The sequence below is a fragment of the Salminus brasiliensis genome, chromosome 24 (assembly GCF_030463535.1).
Source record: "Salminus brasiliensis chromosome 24, fSalBra1.hap2, whole genome shotgun sequence".
NCBI classification, from domain to species: Eukaryota; Metazoa; Chordata; class Actinopteri; order Characiformes; family Bryconidae; genus Salminus; species Salminus brasiliensis.
The window spans coordinates 7,751,734-7,767,798 of NC_132901.1; the positions used below are offsets into that span (position 1 = coordinate 7,751,734).

Below are 16,065 nucleotides of genomic sequence, written 5' to 3' on the forward strand. Positions count from 1 at the left end.
GCCTCTCGGAGACGAGAGAGCATTTCTACGCTCGCCAAGTTGAGCTTTCGCCCATATTTCGCTCGACAAACGCCGAGAGAAAACACAAGTGCGAGACTGTCGCTGCCACACGGCTTTGCGGCATCGAGCGAGTTGAGTCTACAACGTTCTCATGTGGCTTTTAAGGGCCGGCCCCCTCGCTGCAGCGGGAGGTTCTACAGAACGCTGCAGCAGTTTGTGCTCACTCGCGCTCTCAGCAAAGCAGAACAATGGCAGAAGTCGCTCCAGCCCCAGCCGCCTCGGCGCCCGCCAAGGCCCCCAAGAAGAAGGCCGCCGCCCGCCCCAAGAAAGCCGGCCCCAGCGTGGGCGAGCTCATCGTCAAGGCCGTCTCGGCTTCCAAGGAGAGGAGCGGCGTGTCTCTCGCCGCCCTGAAGAAAGCCCTGGCTGCCGGCGGCTACGACGTCGAGAAGAACAACTCACGCGTTAAGCTCGCCGTCAAGAGCCTCGTCACCAAGGGCACTCTGGTGCAGACCAAAGGCACCGGCGCGTCGGGCTCTTTCAAGCTTAACAAGAAGCAGGCCGAGGCAAAGAAGAAGCCGGCCGCCAAGAAACCGGCACCTAAAGCTAAGAAGCCGGCCGCCAAGAAACCAGCCGCGGCCAAGAAGCCCAAGAAGGTAGCAGCCAAGAAACCCACTGCGGCTAAGAAATCCCCCAAGAAGGCCAAGAAGCCCGTCGCGGCCGCTAAGAAGGCAGCGAAGAGCCCCAAGAAGGCCAAGAAGCCGGCGGCTCCCAAAAAGGCGACCAAGAGCCCAAAGAAAGCCAAAACGGTCAAGCCTAAAGCAGCTAAGCCCAAAGCGGCGAAGGCGAAAAAGGCTGCCCCTAAGAAGAAGTAAAGTAAACAGTTACGCCGTTTACCTTCATGACTTATTTCTCTCTTCAACGGCTCTTTTAAGAGCCACCCACAGTTTCATAGAAAGCAGCTTTCCCCCCCTTGTTACTGCACAATGAAATGATTGTTAAAAAAAAACAAAACAACAACAACAACACAAAAATATCTCTCATTAGTTACCCCAAACAATAATTATATATGATAAATATTCTTTGGGGTTTGGTTTGGTCTTTCCTTCTATGACCACTGTTTGGTCGAACGTGTTACATTTGAGCTGGAAAGGGAAACGAAACACGGTGCACGAGTGGGGGTAAATGTTTCTTTCTTTAACCCGTTTTCTTTCTTCCTTCCTTTCTTTCTCTCTCTCGCTCACACAGACACAGCACGAGAGGAGGAGGGGGTCGGGTAGGAAAGCGAGCAGAGGTGGGAGGACGCTAGAGTCTGACGGCGGAAATGCGATTGGCTGTTGGTGCGCGTAGCTTTTAGCCAATAGGAACGTAGGCGTTTTTGCTATATCAACGGCGCTCGTTGGCCGGCGTGCATTATTTCAGCTTTGTTGGACGAACACGACTGACGCGAATCATGAGTGGAAGAGGCAAAACTGGTGGTAAAGCTAGGGCCAAGGCTAAGACCCGTTCGTCCCGCGCCGGACTGCAGTTCCCAGTTGGCCGTGTGCACAGGCTTCTGCGTAAAGGCAACTACGCTGAGCGGGTCGGCGCCGGCGCTCCCGTCTACTTGGCCGCCGTCCTGGAGTATCTCACCGCTGAGATTCTCGAGTTGGCTGGCAACGCCGCCCGCGACAACAAGAAGACCCGTATCATCCCCCGTCACCTGCAGCTGGCTGTTCGTAACGACGAGGAGCTGAACAAACTGCTCGGAGGAGTCACTATCGCCCAAGGTGGTGTGCTGCCCAACATTCAGGCTGTACTGCTGCCCAAGAAGACCGAGAAGACTGTGAAGACAAAGTAAATTGGCGCTCTCCGTTGATTTATCCATACACAAAGGCTCTTTTAAGAGCCACCCATTTTTTTCTAAGAAAAGTGCTGCTCCTTTACAAACACTACATATTCTTCACGTGATTTCCAACTGCATAAAAATAATAGCTTTATGAACCGATTTATTATATAAACACACCGCCGTCCTTTTTTTCTATTTTTCTCTCGTGTTACTAGAGTAGATAATTGCTGATATATTTTTTTCATATATTTCACGTACTGAGACCAACACCTCATGCATATGTGTATGTATACACCCTTCATATATATATATATATGTATATATATTAGACACACACATATATATGTTTGTGTGTAATGTTCGCAGTAATGTATATTAGTTTACAAATGTTGATTAGTTTGATCCTATTATTTTTCTTCTTATTATATATTTTTTTTTCTTTGTTGTTTTGTATTACAGGAGCCCGCCGCTTTGCTTTTAGGTTTGAAAAGAAGACGCCCAATAGTGTCACCGACGCATTGCCGGCCGCCCAATGGGAAACGGACAACTTCAAGACGCCCAATGAGCGGCAAGCGGCTTGAAAGCTTAAAAGCCATGTGAAGCGAGCGAGAACTCATTCTCTTTCTTTTCCCCGAGAGGAGTAGAGTTCAACGCGATGGCAAGAACCAAGCAGACCGCCCGTAAGTCCACCGGTGGCAAGGCCCCGAGGAAGCAGCTCGCCACCAAGGCTGCTCGCAAGAGTGCCCCAGCCACCGGCGGCGTGAAAAAGCCTCACCGTTACAGGCCCGGCACCGTGGCTCTGAGGGAGATCCGCCGCTACCAGAAGTCTACTGAGCTGCTGATCCGTAAGCTGCCCTTCCAGCGCCTAGTGCGTGAGATCGCTCAGGACTTCAAGACTGATCTCCGCTTCCAGAGCTCCGCCGTCATGGCCCTGCAGGAGGCTAGCGAGGCGTACTTGGTGGGTCTGTTTGAAGATACTAATCTGTGCGCTATCCACGCCAAGAGAGTCACCATCATGCCTAAAGACATCCAGCTGGCCCGCCGTATTCGCGGAGAGCGCGCTTAAACAGAGCGCTTCGACGTTTACCTGAAATACCCAACGGCTCTTTTAAGAGCCACCTACCCGTGTCCGCGCCGAAACAGCAAATGTCCGCCTCACCTCGGTGTTGCGTTTATATAATGTAAGGCTATTATGACGCGCGCGCTTCTAAATTCCATAGGATTGAGCGAGCGAAACCAGCCGTGAGACAGTGGTTGTGAAGATTAGGGAAAAAAGCAACTTCTGTATGTGTATATATAAATATATATATATATATATATATATATATATATATATATATATATATATATATATATATATATATTTCACATCAAAATCGCCATTTTTAACGTGTTTTAATACATATGAATACTTTTCTTTTAATTCCTATCAATATGTTTATACATATTTAATAGTTTGGAAACTGTTTATTCACCCCAGCAGAAAGTAGAAGCCACTGCCGCTTCAGTAGAACACTACACTTTACACTATGTAGTGTTTAGGCCGGTTTTGGCCTATTACATACGGCATTAGTCATGGATGGAGCGTAGATCCCACCGCGTGGTGAAACTATACAACTGCAAGCACAGTTTCAGAGAGTAATGTATGTGTATATTCATATAATGAGAGCTTGATTTGGGGTACTTACGTTTCATACATATGCAACATGAGTTTGATTGCATAGAGAGTAAGCGAGACCAGGGCAGCAGTAAAGGAGGTAAGTGTATAGTCCGGAGAGGAATGTTTGTTTGTTTGTTTGTTTTTAATCTCTTTCAATACCTCTACCAGAACAAGGCATGTCTAACTCTAAAAAATTATATGTTTACTCTATATGTTAACTCTATAAAATTCATGTTTCCCGTCACATTGTTTGTAAAATTAACCCAGATCAGCGGGAAAACTCGCCAAAATTAAATGAATGTTGAGTCAGTATTGTTTTGTGCTATACTTCAAAAATTACCTTATTTAGTACAGTCTAGCTTGTCTGGAAGTATAACCCTTGAAGTATGGAGCAAATTAAATGAACCTTCCCAGAACATGTAAAATGATCATTAGAGAAGCCTAGGGAAAAGAAATAGTGAATAAATACTGGCAGGGGTAAAGTGTTTGTCCTGCCTAGGATGCACCCGGTTATGTAATAGAGAGTAGAAGCCTTTGAGCCTTGAGTACAGTAGTGCTCTTCTGTGTGGTGAATAGAAGGGCTTTTGGAAGTGCTCATTGCAAACGACCACCGTTGTTTTGGGATCATGGGCATATATGTCATGGATGGAGCGTGGATGCCATCGTGTGGTCAAACAAGGCAAATGCAAACGTTAACTACGTAGATTTATTCGTGAATGTGTGTGAATGTTACAGCTTTTTCATTTGATAGATGGTTGTGAACTCCAATACGTCTACTAAGTCATTTGTATTGCGGTGTTATTTTGGTTAGTGTTTTTTAAAGTACATTTTTAAAAATGTTTCTATTGAAGCATACTTCAGTTCAGGGCATTTTAGAAGCCAGCATGGTTACCAGTTCTCATGCTGCCAGGCAATGAAATGGAAACTTAATTTAGGGCAATTTTATACACATTAAATATGATTGTTAACTGCACCAATAAATCTAAAAAGTAATTACATGTCTTTTGGGATGATTTTCGTTTGGGCTTGGGTTTCATTTTAACAATATGCTAACGATAAAGTCGGACAGAAGGAAAGGTTTTGAAGAATGCTTGAAAGAAGCAGTCTTTAAGGAAGGCACTGTATTAGCCATCATGACAACCAAACAGCATGCAGTTAGGTAAAAAGCCACCAATTCACTCACTGCTAGAAGCCTTTGAGACAAATTGTAGAGTAGTGCACTTCTATGTAGGACCTTTGTTTCCTTCTCTTTAGAGCCCTTAAACTCTGTGTATCAGTTTATATTGAGGTTCCCATAATAATCATAAATCAATAAAGAAAACCGCTCATCTGCTATCAAGACCTGACTGAGGAGCTGGAGGCCAGTGAAGCAAAGCTAAAATATGGAAAAGCATACGCACCCTGCAAGGTTTCGGTCAGAGACTTTCTTCAAGGCATAGGTAAGTAACAAATGAATACAAAAGTGCTAACAAAAGTTTATCAACAGCCGACCGTACTGACTTGCTCCCTTGTGAGTTAGCTTCTAACTCTTTCTCCTCTTTCTGATTTTGCTTCTTTAAATGTCTGCATGGACCAAAAAAGAAAAAATCAAAAAGATGAATTGTTTTATATTTTGCAGATTTACATTTTGACCACCAGATGGCATCCACGCTCCATTCACGTACTACGACCACAGACTTAAAGCTTAGCCCTGAAACTCCATCAGAAGCCTAAGGGGTAGGTCTAGCCAAACTGCTTCCACTCACCCTGACTTCATCATGAGCTCTACACTTACTTTGCTTACCACAATGTCTTTCCATATTTCTTTATCATCCACTAACTGCAACATATGATAAAAGCAACATTAACTCCCTCTGTGTTTATCTAATCTAACATGACTTTTATTAGAAGATGTAAAGCGAGCCTGAGAAATCCAAGGGGTAAACATGTAGTTTTAGTTGGCCTCATTAGGAGCTTTTCCCTTGTATGCAATAATATACCATTTTTTCGATTTGTGTTTGATCTTTCTTACTTTAAATGTCTCTGTGGACACTATATCTTTAACTTGTAGTGTATTAGATCAACGACTACAATTCCCATGATGCCTAACTAAAGATGGTCTCTGACCAAAACCTTGCCAAATAAAATTGACTCATCTGCTATCAAGACCTGACCGAGGAGCTGGAGGCCAGTGGAGCAAAGCTAAAATATGGAAAAGCATACGCACCCTCAAATTGGTGCAAAAAAAAAAAAAAAAAAAAATATATATATATATATATATATATATATATAATTAACCTGCATGGTTTAGGTCAGAGACTTTCTTCAAGGCATAGGTAAGTAACAAATGAATACAAAAGTGCTAACAAAAGTTTATCAACAGCCGACCGTACTGCCTCCTCCCTTGTAAGTTAGCTTCTCTGCTATTTAAATGTAACTCTTTCTCCTCTTTCTGATTTTGCTTCTTTAATTGTCTCCGTGGACAATAAATAAATAAATAAATAAATAAATAAATAAATAAATTAATTAAAAATTGCAAGATTAATTGTTTTACATTTTGACCACACGATGGCATCCACGCTCCATTTACGTACTATGACCACAGTCTTGAGGCCTAGCCTTGAAACTCCATCAGAAGCCTAAAAGACTTGACTAGAGAAGTGCACTTCTGTGTAGTGTATACAGTGTAAGGGATTTAGGAAGTGCCCTATTGCAAACGTCACCGTTGTTTTGGGATCGTGGATATATGTCATGGATGGAGCGTGGATGCAATCGTGTGGTCAAACTCGCAAATGCAAACGCTAAAAACATAGATGTATACGTGTATGTGTGTGAATGTTACAGCTTTTACATATGACAGATGGTTGTGAACTCCAGTAAGTCTACTAAGTTCTACCAAGGAACTTTTGGGCATTTTAGTAGCCAGCATGATAACCAGTTGTCATGCTACCAGGCAATGAAATGAAAACTTAATTTAGGGCACCGTAATTTTGTTTGGGTTTTAACAATATGCTAATGATAAAGTAGGACAGAAGAAAACAAAATATTCAATACTGTATTATCTCCTTACAGATCTTGATAAAATGTCTTTAGTTAAAGAATGCTTGATAGAAGCACTCTTTATTTAAGGCACTTTATTATCAGTTAGGTAAAAAGCCAACAATTCGCTCACTAAGAGACAAACTGTAGAGTAGTGCAGTTCTATGTAGGACCTTTGTTCTCCTCCCCTTAGAGCCCTTAAATTCTATGTTGTATGGTTATGTGTATGTATGTATGCATCAGCTTATATTGAGGTCAACATAATAATCATAAATCAATAAAGAACACCGCTCTGCTATCAAGACCTGGCTGAAGAGCTGGAGGCAAGTGGGGCAAAGCTAAAAATTGGAAAGCGGATGCACCATCAGCGCAAAAAATCATTTAACCTGCAAGGTCAGAGACTTTCTTCAAGGCATAGGTAAGTAACAAATTAACACAAAAGTGCTAACAAAGGTGTATCAAAAGCCAGCCGTACTCACTTGTGAATTAGCTTTTTTGTGCTTCTCAAATTTAACTCTTTCTCCTCTTTCTGATTTTGCTTCTTTAAATGTCTCTGTGGACCAAAAAAATATATATATATCTATTTATATTTTGCAGATTTACATTTTGACCACCAGATGGCATCCACGCTCCATTCACGTACTACGACCACAGTCTTAAAGCTTAGCCCTGAAACTCCATCAGAATCCTAAAGGGTAGGTCAAGCCAAACTGCTTCCACTCACCCTGACTTCATCATGAGCTTTACACTTTATATCACCACAATTTCTTTATCATCCACTAACTGCAACATATGTCTAAGGCTTTATCATCCACTAACTGCAACATACTTTGCTTTCCACAATTTCTTTCCTTCCTTTCTCTTCCACTAACTGCTAACCAATATGGCTGTTATTAGAATATGTATAGTGGAAACCTGAGGAATCCAAATGGTGTGGGTTTAGTTTAAGTTGGCCTCAATTTACTTTATGTGCAAAAATATTTCAGTGGTGGTTTGTGTGTGTGTGAGAGAGAGAGAGAGAAAGAGAGAGAGAGAGAGAGAGAGAGAGAGAGAGAGAGAGAGAGAGAGAGAGAGAGAGAGAGAGAGACATGCATTTGTAGACATATATATGGCTTGCTTTATGCATACTCATTCATTCTGACAGAAAATACAAACCCTGTACTGGTTTGTGTGTTTCTTTAAACGTCTTTATGTCAATGTGTCAATGACACGATGTGTCTTTATCCTGTAGTGTCAAGATCAAGGACTACAATTCCCATGATGACTAACTACAAGTTCGATAGATGACGTATTATTGATTATCTATCTATCTATCTATCTATCTATCTATCTATCTATCTATCTATCTATATATCTCTATATATCTCTATATATCTCTATATATATATCTTCATCTAATGATGAAATCCGATAACTGCACGTCCAGTCACAGTAAAAAGTAAACCGTGTGCCATGGTGTACAGTAGTGGGCTGATCTTCGTGGGTGCTTGTTTTATGCTTGCAAGGTCGTAACCCTAGTACTAAATAGCCATTTATGTGATTTATATTCAGGTGCATTGAGGAAGGACTAATTTTGTCGTGTGTGTGTGTGTGTAATAAACGCTGCGCACGTTAGAATGGCGTGATGTAGTGTGACTTTGTTGTATACGAGACCGAGGCGCACATGGCGACAGCCATCAGAGGGCTGACCGAGGTATTTGTCGTGTTAAGACATATGTTAGCTACTTTTAATGTTCATACATGTGAAACGTCATTTTTTTTTTAGTCCTTACACTACTGGACCCTGGTTAGCTCCGGTGTGTCGTTGTTAGCACGATAACGTTTGCTAACTTGCCAAAAATGAAGTAGATAATGATATCCGATAACTCGATTTTGCCGAGAGCCTAAAGTTGTACACCCAGTCACAGCAAATTGATGTAGAACTGCCGTTGCTGGATCTATGTGTGGAGTTGTACATAGCTTGGAGCCAGCTTAGCGATTTGCAGCGTGGCTAACGCGGCCAGCATAAATAGTAAAGCGCAAATATGAGCCTAATTATGAGGGGTCATTATTTGTTGACCACAGTGCAGTACCACATGCAGAGTTGTAGCATAAAAGTACGCAATACAGCCGTGATTGGTGGCTGTTGAGTGATTTGAGTTAACTTGCTTTTTCAGGTCCACACATGAGCTAACAAAGCGATTAGCATGCTAGCTAACTCGGATGGTACAAACAATAACATACGCCAGCGAGTGTAAATACCTGTCAGATAAATACACACTCGCTCGAGTCAGTCAAGTTTTATTATGAAACGGTGTATATAGCAACATTTATACGTTTACTGTCGTGGTTGAAACCGAGAAGCCACCTTGGAGAGTAGCATGATGGCTAGGTGTCTTAAAATTAATCACAGAAATAACGATATTACGGACACGTGCGTAGTTCTCTATATTGTTATTTGGAGCAAGTGAGGGAGAAACAGTCGTGCTTAAACCCGGCTACCAACAGCGTATCTTCTGGTTTTCAGAGCTGGGCAGCCTGTGTAGCTTGCTAGCTAGTGTTTTGTTTACAAAAGATTATTTTCGTTAGCTAGTTGCCGAAACGACATCGGTCAACCGAGAGAAAAAACAAGAAACAAAAAAAAAACAATTCCCAAGCAGCTCACTACTCCCTGTGGAGTGCACGATGTCACGAAAAAACGGCTTCTATACTCACCTAGTGCACTAGAGAGTACTGGAGTGCGGTTTAGGATTGTACAACACACAATCAATTACTACAATAATAACAATAATAATGTCAAGTGTGTAATCTTTCTAAGAAAACGGTGCATAAATGTTTATTTACAAAGGTCACATGGCCCCTATGCACTTCAAATTTCGTGAAAAGGAGTCAGAGGCTGTGTATGAGCCTACTTTGAGTCACTGTAAGTTCATCTTAAGCCTAGGTCACTGAATTTTATTAATTCATTCAGCTATTTATTTATTTATTTTAAGATTTCGCCATAAGACCAAGCTATTTCAGAAGTGATTTTAGCTCCTAATTATAGTTTAGCTTACTTTTTAATTATAAGGTCAAGCAGGTCTGGAGCTAGGCTGTAGGTTTCGAAGCTAAATCATGATGAGTTAAAGTATTCAGAGTGAAGGTTATGCATGATCCAAAGTGTGCTGCGTTATTATTATTACTATTATTAGTTTATTCCTTTTTAGAACACTTGGAGTCTGGATGCCATTGTGTGGCCAGACTGTGAAACTACAAGCAGTAGAAGGAAGACATGCTGCAAATGCATTGAGAAGTGATGCTATTATTGCTTGACTTTGACTATTGATTGTCCCCCCCCCCCATGTACACCACATGTTAATGAAATCCACATGAAATCCAAAAAGAGCACTTTTTTGAATTTTGAACATGAGTACATCCAGAGGGTACGGAATTAATATTTAATTCCGAATTAATATTAATATACTGTATTTTGTATGGCTACCCACTCAGTGGCTTTATGTGCAATCTTTGAGTGGTCTAGGCATGTTTGAGACGCTGTACAGCAAAACAAGCGTTCTGCTCACGTACAGAGTATGAGGCGGAGCTAATGTACTGTGACGTCGCTCGGTTCCCTTGCTTTCATTTAGGTCCTATAGAGGAGTATAACATGCGTGTCTCTGGCTCCCCAGCTTCATAGATTCTCTTCTCGTCGACTGGGAAAAGAAGCAGCGAGGATGTCAGGCAGAGGCAAGGGCGGCAAAGGCCTTGGGAAAGGAGGCGCCAAGCGTCATCGTAAAGTGCTTCGCGATAACATCCAGGGTATCACAAAGCCGGCTATTCGCCGTCTGGCTCGTCGTGGTGGCGTCAAGCGTATCTCCGGTCTGATCTACGAAGAGACCCGCGGTGTGCTCAAAGTGTTCCTGGAAAACGTGATCAGGGACGCAGTCACGTACACTGAGCATGCCAAAAGAAAGACCGTCACCGCTATGGATGTGGTGTACGCCCTGAAGCGCCAGGGACGCACTCTGTACGGATTCGGAGGTTAAACGCTCGGCCTGAACAGCTCTAAACACAACGGCTCTTTTAAGAGCCACCCACAAATCCAGCAAAAGAGCCTGTTTCTATTCTTAGTTTGTTATCAAATAAGGCAGTCGATCTCCCGCATACTCTGTATTAAAATGTAATATACCGGAAGAATACATGTGTATATATACATATAATAGATATGTCTGTATATATGTATTGTTTTCCATTTTGCCCCCCGTGTGCGTTGGTTAAATCCGAACTATATGTCTTAATAAATCCTGATAGAAAAAAAATCGCCGTCAACGCCGCTGTGCCGAAAAACAGAAAAACAGCCCTGTAGATTAAGAATGCGCGGGAAGAATGTTGCAAGAATCATATTTGTTTGTTTGTTTCAATATAGTCAATGATGGTGGTTATGAATCTCCCGGTTAAGAAGCTAATTTTATATATATGAAGAATACATATAGTTTTCAATTTCCCCCGTATGCGTTGATTAAACGTTTGAATAAATTCAGAATATCGCCGTCAACGCCGATGTGGCGAAAAATAATGTGCCGTCTGCACGGTGGGTAAAAATGCGCGGGTAGGCGAACAAAGAGAATGCTGCTCAGGGGAGGGGGAAGGGAAGAGGAGAATAGGGAGGGGAGGGGAGGGAGGGGAGGGAGGGGAGGGGAGGGGAATGAAGGGTGGGGGGTTGGCAAGAAGAGAGCGGACAATTTGTTGTCCAATGGTCGTTTGACGGCATTCTGGAGGCGGTACCTCGTCTAATTAAAATGCTAGAGTCTAAATAATGTGGGAGCTTATCGCCTCCCCCTCATTCTTCAGTCTTACTCGACGAGGAGCAGTATGCCTGAGCCAGCTAAGTCCGCGCCCAAGAAGGGATCCAAGAAAGCCGTGACCAAGACGGCCGGGAAAGGAGGCAAGAAGCGCAGAAAGTCCAGGAAGGAGAGCTATGCCATCTACGTGTACAAGGTGCTGAAGCAGGTCCACCCTGACACTGGAATCTCCTCTAAAGCGATGGGCATCATGAACTCGTTCGTGAACGACATCTTCGAGCGCATCGCCGGTGAGTCTTCTCGTTTGGCTCACTACAACAAACGTTCTACTATCACCTCTAGGGAGATCCAGACCGCTGTGCGTCTGCTCCTTCCCGGTGAGTTGGCTAAGCACGCCGTGTCAGAGGGCACAAAGGCCGTCACCAAGTACACGAGCTCCAAGTAAATAGTGATAGCGGCTTAATCCAAACCCAACGGCTCTTTTAAGAGCCACCCACGGTTTCTTCCAAAGAGCAGTTTTATTCAAGAACCAAGTAAGTTATAATACTAATTATTATTATTATTATTATTATTATTATTTATTAGAGAGTGCCTTTATTGTTACATACTTATTGATGTATGTAAATCAACTTACTTAATTGTTTGTTTGCATTTAATTGGTATAGTGTACTAGGATTCAGGGACAGAGCAGCAAACTAAAATACTGTGCCATACTAACTGTATGGAGTGGGCTTGTAGTGCTAAGTGGGATAAATGAAGCTGCACATCACCTGTGAAAGACCAGTCCAGAGGAGATCAGCCTTACAGGTGGGGAAGAGTGAGGCAGGAAACCATACTAGGGTTGACTTAAACCCTAGAATTACACACCCGATCTTTGTAATGAAAGCTGTCTAGTATATATAACCAGGCATACGGTTAGGCTCCCCACAAGCCTTTTTTGTTGGGTCACAGAAGGGTGAAGTTAGTTAAAGCCTTAGGTTTATGGTGGGATTTGAGTGAGCAAAAGTAGGTTCAGAGCAAGGCTTTTGATGTAGAGGGTCGAAGTAAGGCAAAAGGACGAGGGTAGAATAATTAAATTGAGGTAGCGTAAGTAAAAAAGTATGGTGGTGAAAGTGTGTTTAGTGCAGATGTGATCTAGGAAGAGTGAGTAACAGTGGCTTTGTAAGGAGGCCTCAGGTTTGTGATGAAGGTGGATTGAGTTAAAGTGACCGTGAGCTTAGGCCTTTGCCTTAGGATACAAAGGAAGGTTCAGTGAAAGTCAGTTTCAACATAAGCCATCAGCCTGATGTTTTGGATACACATGGATACACATGGCCTCGGCCTACTGAGGACTGCACATCTAAGTAGAATGGTCATGACTGCATGGAATGGGTTAAATGAAAGCAAAAGTTTGGTGTGTTGCTTATTGAGATAGAGGGAAGGATGGGGTTAATTTGTTTTAGGACAAGAATGAAATTGCAGTTGTTTCATGTGAGGGGTTCGAATGAGGATGGAGTGATTTTGTATAATGGTTGGATGAAGGATGGGGTTATTTCATTTTAGGGTTGGAGAGAGAAGGTGGTGGGGTTTGTATTAGAGTATGAATGAAAATGGGTTATTTTATTTTGGGGTTAGAAGGCGGATGGGGTTATTTTGTTTCATTGTTAGAATGATGTTAAGGTTATGTTGTACTAGGTTAAGAGGGAGGACAGAGTTATTTTGTATTAGGACTATTTGGTTGGGTCACAAAAAGATGAATTTGGTTGAAGCCTTAGGTTAATGTTGAGATTCGAGCGAGCAAGAATAGGTTCAGAGCTAGACTTTTGATGTAGAGGGTTGAAGCAAGGCAAAAGGACGAGGGTAGAGTAAATAAAATAGTATGGCGGTCAAAGGCCTCAGGTTTATGATGAAGGTGGATTGAGTTAAAGTGAACGTGAGCTTAGGCCTTTGCCTTAGGATACAAAGGAAGATTCAGTAAAAGTAAAACAGTTTCAACATAAGCCATCAGCCTGATGTTTTGGATACACATGCCCTTGGCCTACTGAGGAATGCACATCTAAGTAGAATGGTCATGACTGCATGGAATGGGTTAAATGAAAGCAAAAGTTTGGTGTGTTGCTTATTGAGATAGAGGGAGGGATGGGGTTAATTTGTTTTAGGACAAGAATGAGATTGCAGTTGTTTCATGTGAGGGGTTCGAATGAGGATGGAGTTATTTTGTATAATGGTTGGAAGAAGGATGGGGTTATTTCATTTAGGGTTGGAGAGAGAAAATGGTTATTTTCTATTAGGGTTAAAATGAGAATGGGGTTTTAGGGTTTAAATGAGCTTGGGTTTATTTTGTATTGGGGATAGAGTGAAGGTGCAGTTATTTTGTATTAGGGTTTGAAAAAGGGCATGATTATTTCATGTGATTTTTAGAATAAGGTTTGTCTTTTTTTTAAGATTTTGTTTTTGCGTTTTAGGGTGGGGGGGTGGATGCAGTTATTTTGTGTTCGGGTTAGTATGAGATTTTTGGCTATGGTATATTGGGTGTGTTGAGGTGATGAAGGAAATGAAGGTGCGAGTGCGTATTAGGGGACCTATGGAGAGCCGTTCCGTTCATACTGCGCACACACGGCAACACTGTGCTTTACACACTCCTCAAGGTCGCCCCGCACGACGAGCAAAACAACGCACCCACGTCTCGGATGCCCAGCACGCTCTCGCCGAGGCTCTCCTCCAACGCACCGGATAACACTCGCCCAGTTCGTGGCACCTTTTGTCGCCGTTTTCCACAGATTAGCACGCCAAATGCGCCGCCGCCTGTTCGGTACGCCGGTAGCGTGGCACGCTTCGGTGAGCGCCGTATTAAACGCGGCGTCGTTACGCTGCCCTTCCCGTCTTCTCAACACACGGTGGAGCCTCTCGGAGACGAGAGAGCATTTCTACGCTCGCCAAGTTGAGCTTTCGCCCATATTTCGCTCGACAAACGCCGAGAGAGAACACAAGTGCGAGACTGTCGCTGCCACACGGCTTTGCGGCATCGAGCGAGTTGAGTCTACAACGTTCTCATGTGGCTTTTAAGGGCCGGCCCCCTCGTTGCAGCGGGAGGTTCTACAGAACGCTGCAGCAGTTTGTGCTCACTCGCGCTCTCAGCAAAGCAGAACAATGGCAGAAGTCGCTCCAGCCCCAGCCGCCTCGGCGCCCGCCAAGGCCCCCAAGAAGAAGGCCGCCGCCCGCCCCAAGAAAGCCGGCCCCAGCGTGGGCGAGCTCATCGTCAAGGCCGTCTCGGCTTCCAAGGAGAGGAGCGGCGTGTCTCTCGCCGCCCTGAAGAAAGCCCTGGCTGCCGGCGGCTACGACGTCGAGAAGAACAACTCACGCGTTAAGCTCGCCGTCAAGAGCCTCGTCACCAAGGGCACTCTGGTGCAGACCAAAGGCACCGGCGCGTCGGGCTCTTTCAAGCTTAACAAGAAGCAGGCCAAGGCAAAGAAGAAGCCGGCCGCCAAGAAACCGGCACCTAAAGCTAAGAAGCCGGCCGCCAAGAAACCAGCCGCGGCCAAGAAGCCCAAGAAGGTAGCAGCCAAGAAACCCACTGCGGCTAAGAAATCCCCCAAGAAGGCCAAGAAGCCCGTCGCGGCCGCTAAGAAGGCAGCGAAGAGCCCCAAGAAGGCCAAGAAGCCGGCGGCTCCCAAAAAGGCGACCAAGAGCCCAAAGAAAGCCAAAACGGTCAAGCCTAAAGCAGCTAAGCCCAAAGCGGCGAAGGCGAAAAAGGCTGCCCCTAAGAAGAAGTAAAGTTACGCCGTTTACCTTCATGACTTATTTCTCTCTTCAACGGCTCTTTTAAGAGCCACCCACAGTTTCATAGAAAGCAGCTTTCCCCCCCTTGTTACTGCACAATGAAATGATTGTTAAAAAAAAAAAAAACAACAACAACAACACAAAAATATCTCTCATTAGTTACCCCAAACAATAATTATATATGATAAATATTCTTTGGGGTTTGGTTTGGTCTTTCCTTCTATGACCACTGTTTGGTCGAACGTGTTACATTTGAGCTGGAAAGGGAAACGAAACACGGTGCACGAGTGGGGGTAAATGTTTCTTTCTTTAACCCGTTTTCTTTCTTCCTTCCTTTCTTTCTCTCTCTCGCTCACACAGACACAGCACGAGAGGAGGAGGGGGTCGGGTAGGAAAGCGAGCAGAGGTGGGAGGACGCTAGAGTCTGACGGCGGAAATGCGATTGGCTGTTGGTGCGCGTAGCTTTTAGCCAATAGGAACGTAGGCGTTTTTGCTATATCAACGGCGCTCGTTGGCCGGCGTGCATTATTTCAGCTTTGTTGGACGAACACGACTGACGCGAATCATGAGTGGAAGAGGCAAAACCGGTGGTAAAGCTAGGGCCAAGGCTAAGACCCGTTCGTCCCGCGCCGGACTGCAGTTCCCAGTTGGCCGTGTGCACAGGCTTCTGCGTAAAGGCAACTACGCTGAGCGGGTCGGCGCCGGCGCTCCCGTCTACTTGGCCGCCGTCCTGGAGTATCTCACCGCTGAGATTCTCGAGTTGGCTGGCAACGCCGCCCGCGACAACAAGAAGACCCGTATCATCCCCCGTCACCTGCAGCTGGCTGTTCGTAACGACGAGGAGCTGAACAAACTGCTCGGAGGAGTCACTATCGCCCAAGGTGGTGTGCTGCCCAACATTCAGGCTGTACTGCTGCCCAAGAAGACCGAGAAGACTGTGAAGACAAAGTAAATTGGCGCTCTCCGTTGATTTATCCATACACAAAGGCTCTTTTAAGAGCCACCCATTTTTTTCTAAGAAAAGTGCTGCTCCTTTACAAACA

At 44.2% G+C, this 16,065-nt stretch overlaps 6 protein-coding genes across 6 annotated transcripts; all 6 read left to right on the forward strand.

Moving 5' to 3' along the window:
- Window positions 1–248: 248 nt before the first annotated feature.
- LOC140546975 (histone H1-like) lies at window positions 249–872 on the forward strand. Its single transcript, XM_072670458.1, has one exon. The coding sequence runs from the start codon at window positions 249–251 to the stop codon at window positions 870–872; it is 624 nt and encodes a 207-aa protein (XP_072526559.1).
- A 578-nt stretch (window positions 873–1,450) lies between these two features.
- LOC140547176 (uncharacterized) lies at window positions 1,451–15,974 on the forward strand. Its single transcript, XM_072670765.1, has 2 exons — window positions 1,451–1,833; window positions 15,557–15,974. Exons 1-2 carry the CDS (start codon window positions 1,451–1,453, stop codon window positions 15,972–15,974), a joined length of 801 nt encoding a protein of 266 aa, XP_072526866.1.
- LOC140546850 (histone H3) lies at window positions 2,481–2,891 on the forward strand. The gene has a single exon (XM_072670270.1). The coding sequence runs from the start codon at window positions 2,481–2,483 to the stop codon at window positions 2,889–2,891; it is 411 nt and encodes a 136-aa protein (XP_072526371.1).
- LOC140546999 (histone H4) lies at window positions 10,196–10,507 on the forward strand. Its single transcript, XM_072670485.1, has one exon. It carries the CDS (start codon window positions 10,196–10,198, stop codon window positions 10,505–10,507), a length of 312 nt encoding a protein of 103 aa, XP_072526586.1.
- On the forward strand, window positions 11,334–11,708 carry LOC140546736 (histone H2B). Its single transcript, XM_072670124.1, has one exon. The coding sequence runs from the start codon at window positions 11,334–11,336 to the stop codon at window positions 11,706–11,708; it is 375 nt and encodes a 124-aa protein (XP_072526225.1).
- LOC140546497 (histone H1-like) lies at window positions 14,393–15,016 on the forward strand. Its single transcript, XM_072669829.1, has one exon. The coding sequence runs from the start codon at window positions 14,393–14,395 to the stop codon at window positions 15,014–15,016; it is 624 nt and encodes a 207-aa protein (XP_072525930.1).
- Window positions 15,975–16,065: the final 91 nt, after the last annotated feature.

Bases quoted from the DNA above. Each gene is read 5' to 3' on its own strand.
- LOC140546975 (XM_072670458.1), top strand. From the start codon at position 249: ATGGCAGAAGTCGCTCCAGCCCCAGCCGCCTCGGCGCCCGCCAAGGCC.
- LOC140547176 (XM_072670765.1), top strand. From the start codon at position 1,451: ATGAGTGGAAGAGGCAAAACTGGTGGTAAAGCTAGGGCCAAGGCTAAG. The intron at 1,834-15,556 runs GTAAATTGGCGC...GCATTATTTCAG, and splicing joins GAGAAGACTGTGAAGACAAA to CTTTGTTGGACGAACACGAC.
- LOC140546850 (XM_072670270.1), top strand. From the start codon at position 2,481: ATGGCAAGAACCAAGCAGACCGCCCGTAAGTCCACCGGTGGCAAGGCC.
- LOC140546999 (XM_072670485.1), top strand. From the start codon at position 10,196: ATGTCAGGCAGAGGCAAGGGCGGCAAAGGCCTTGGGAAAGGAGGCGCC.
- LOC140546736 (XM_072670124.1), top strand. From the start codon at position 11,334: ATGCCTGAGCCAGCTAAGTCCGCGCCCAAGAAGGGATCCAAGAAAGCC.
- LOC140546497 (XM_072669829.1), top strand. From the start codon at position 14,393: ATGGCAGAAGTCGCTCCAGCCCCAGCCGCCTCGGCGCCCGCCAAGGCC.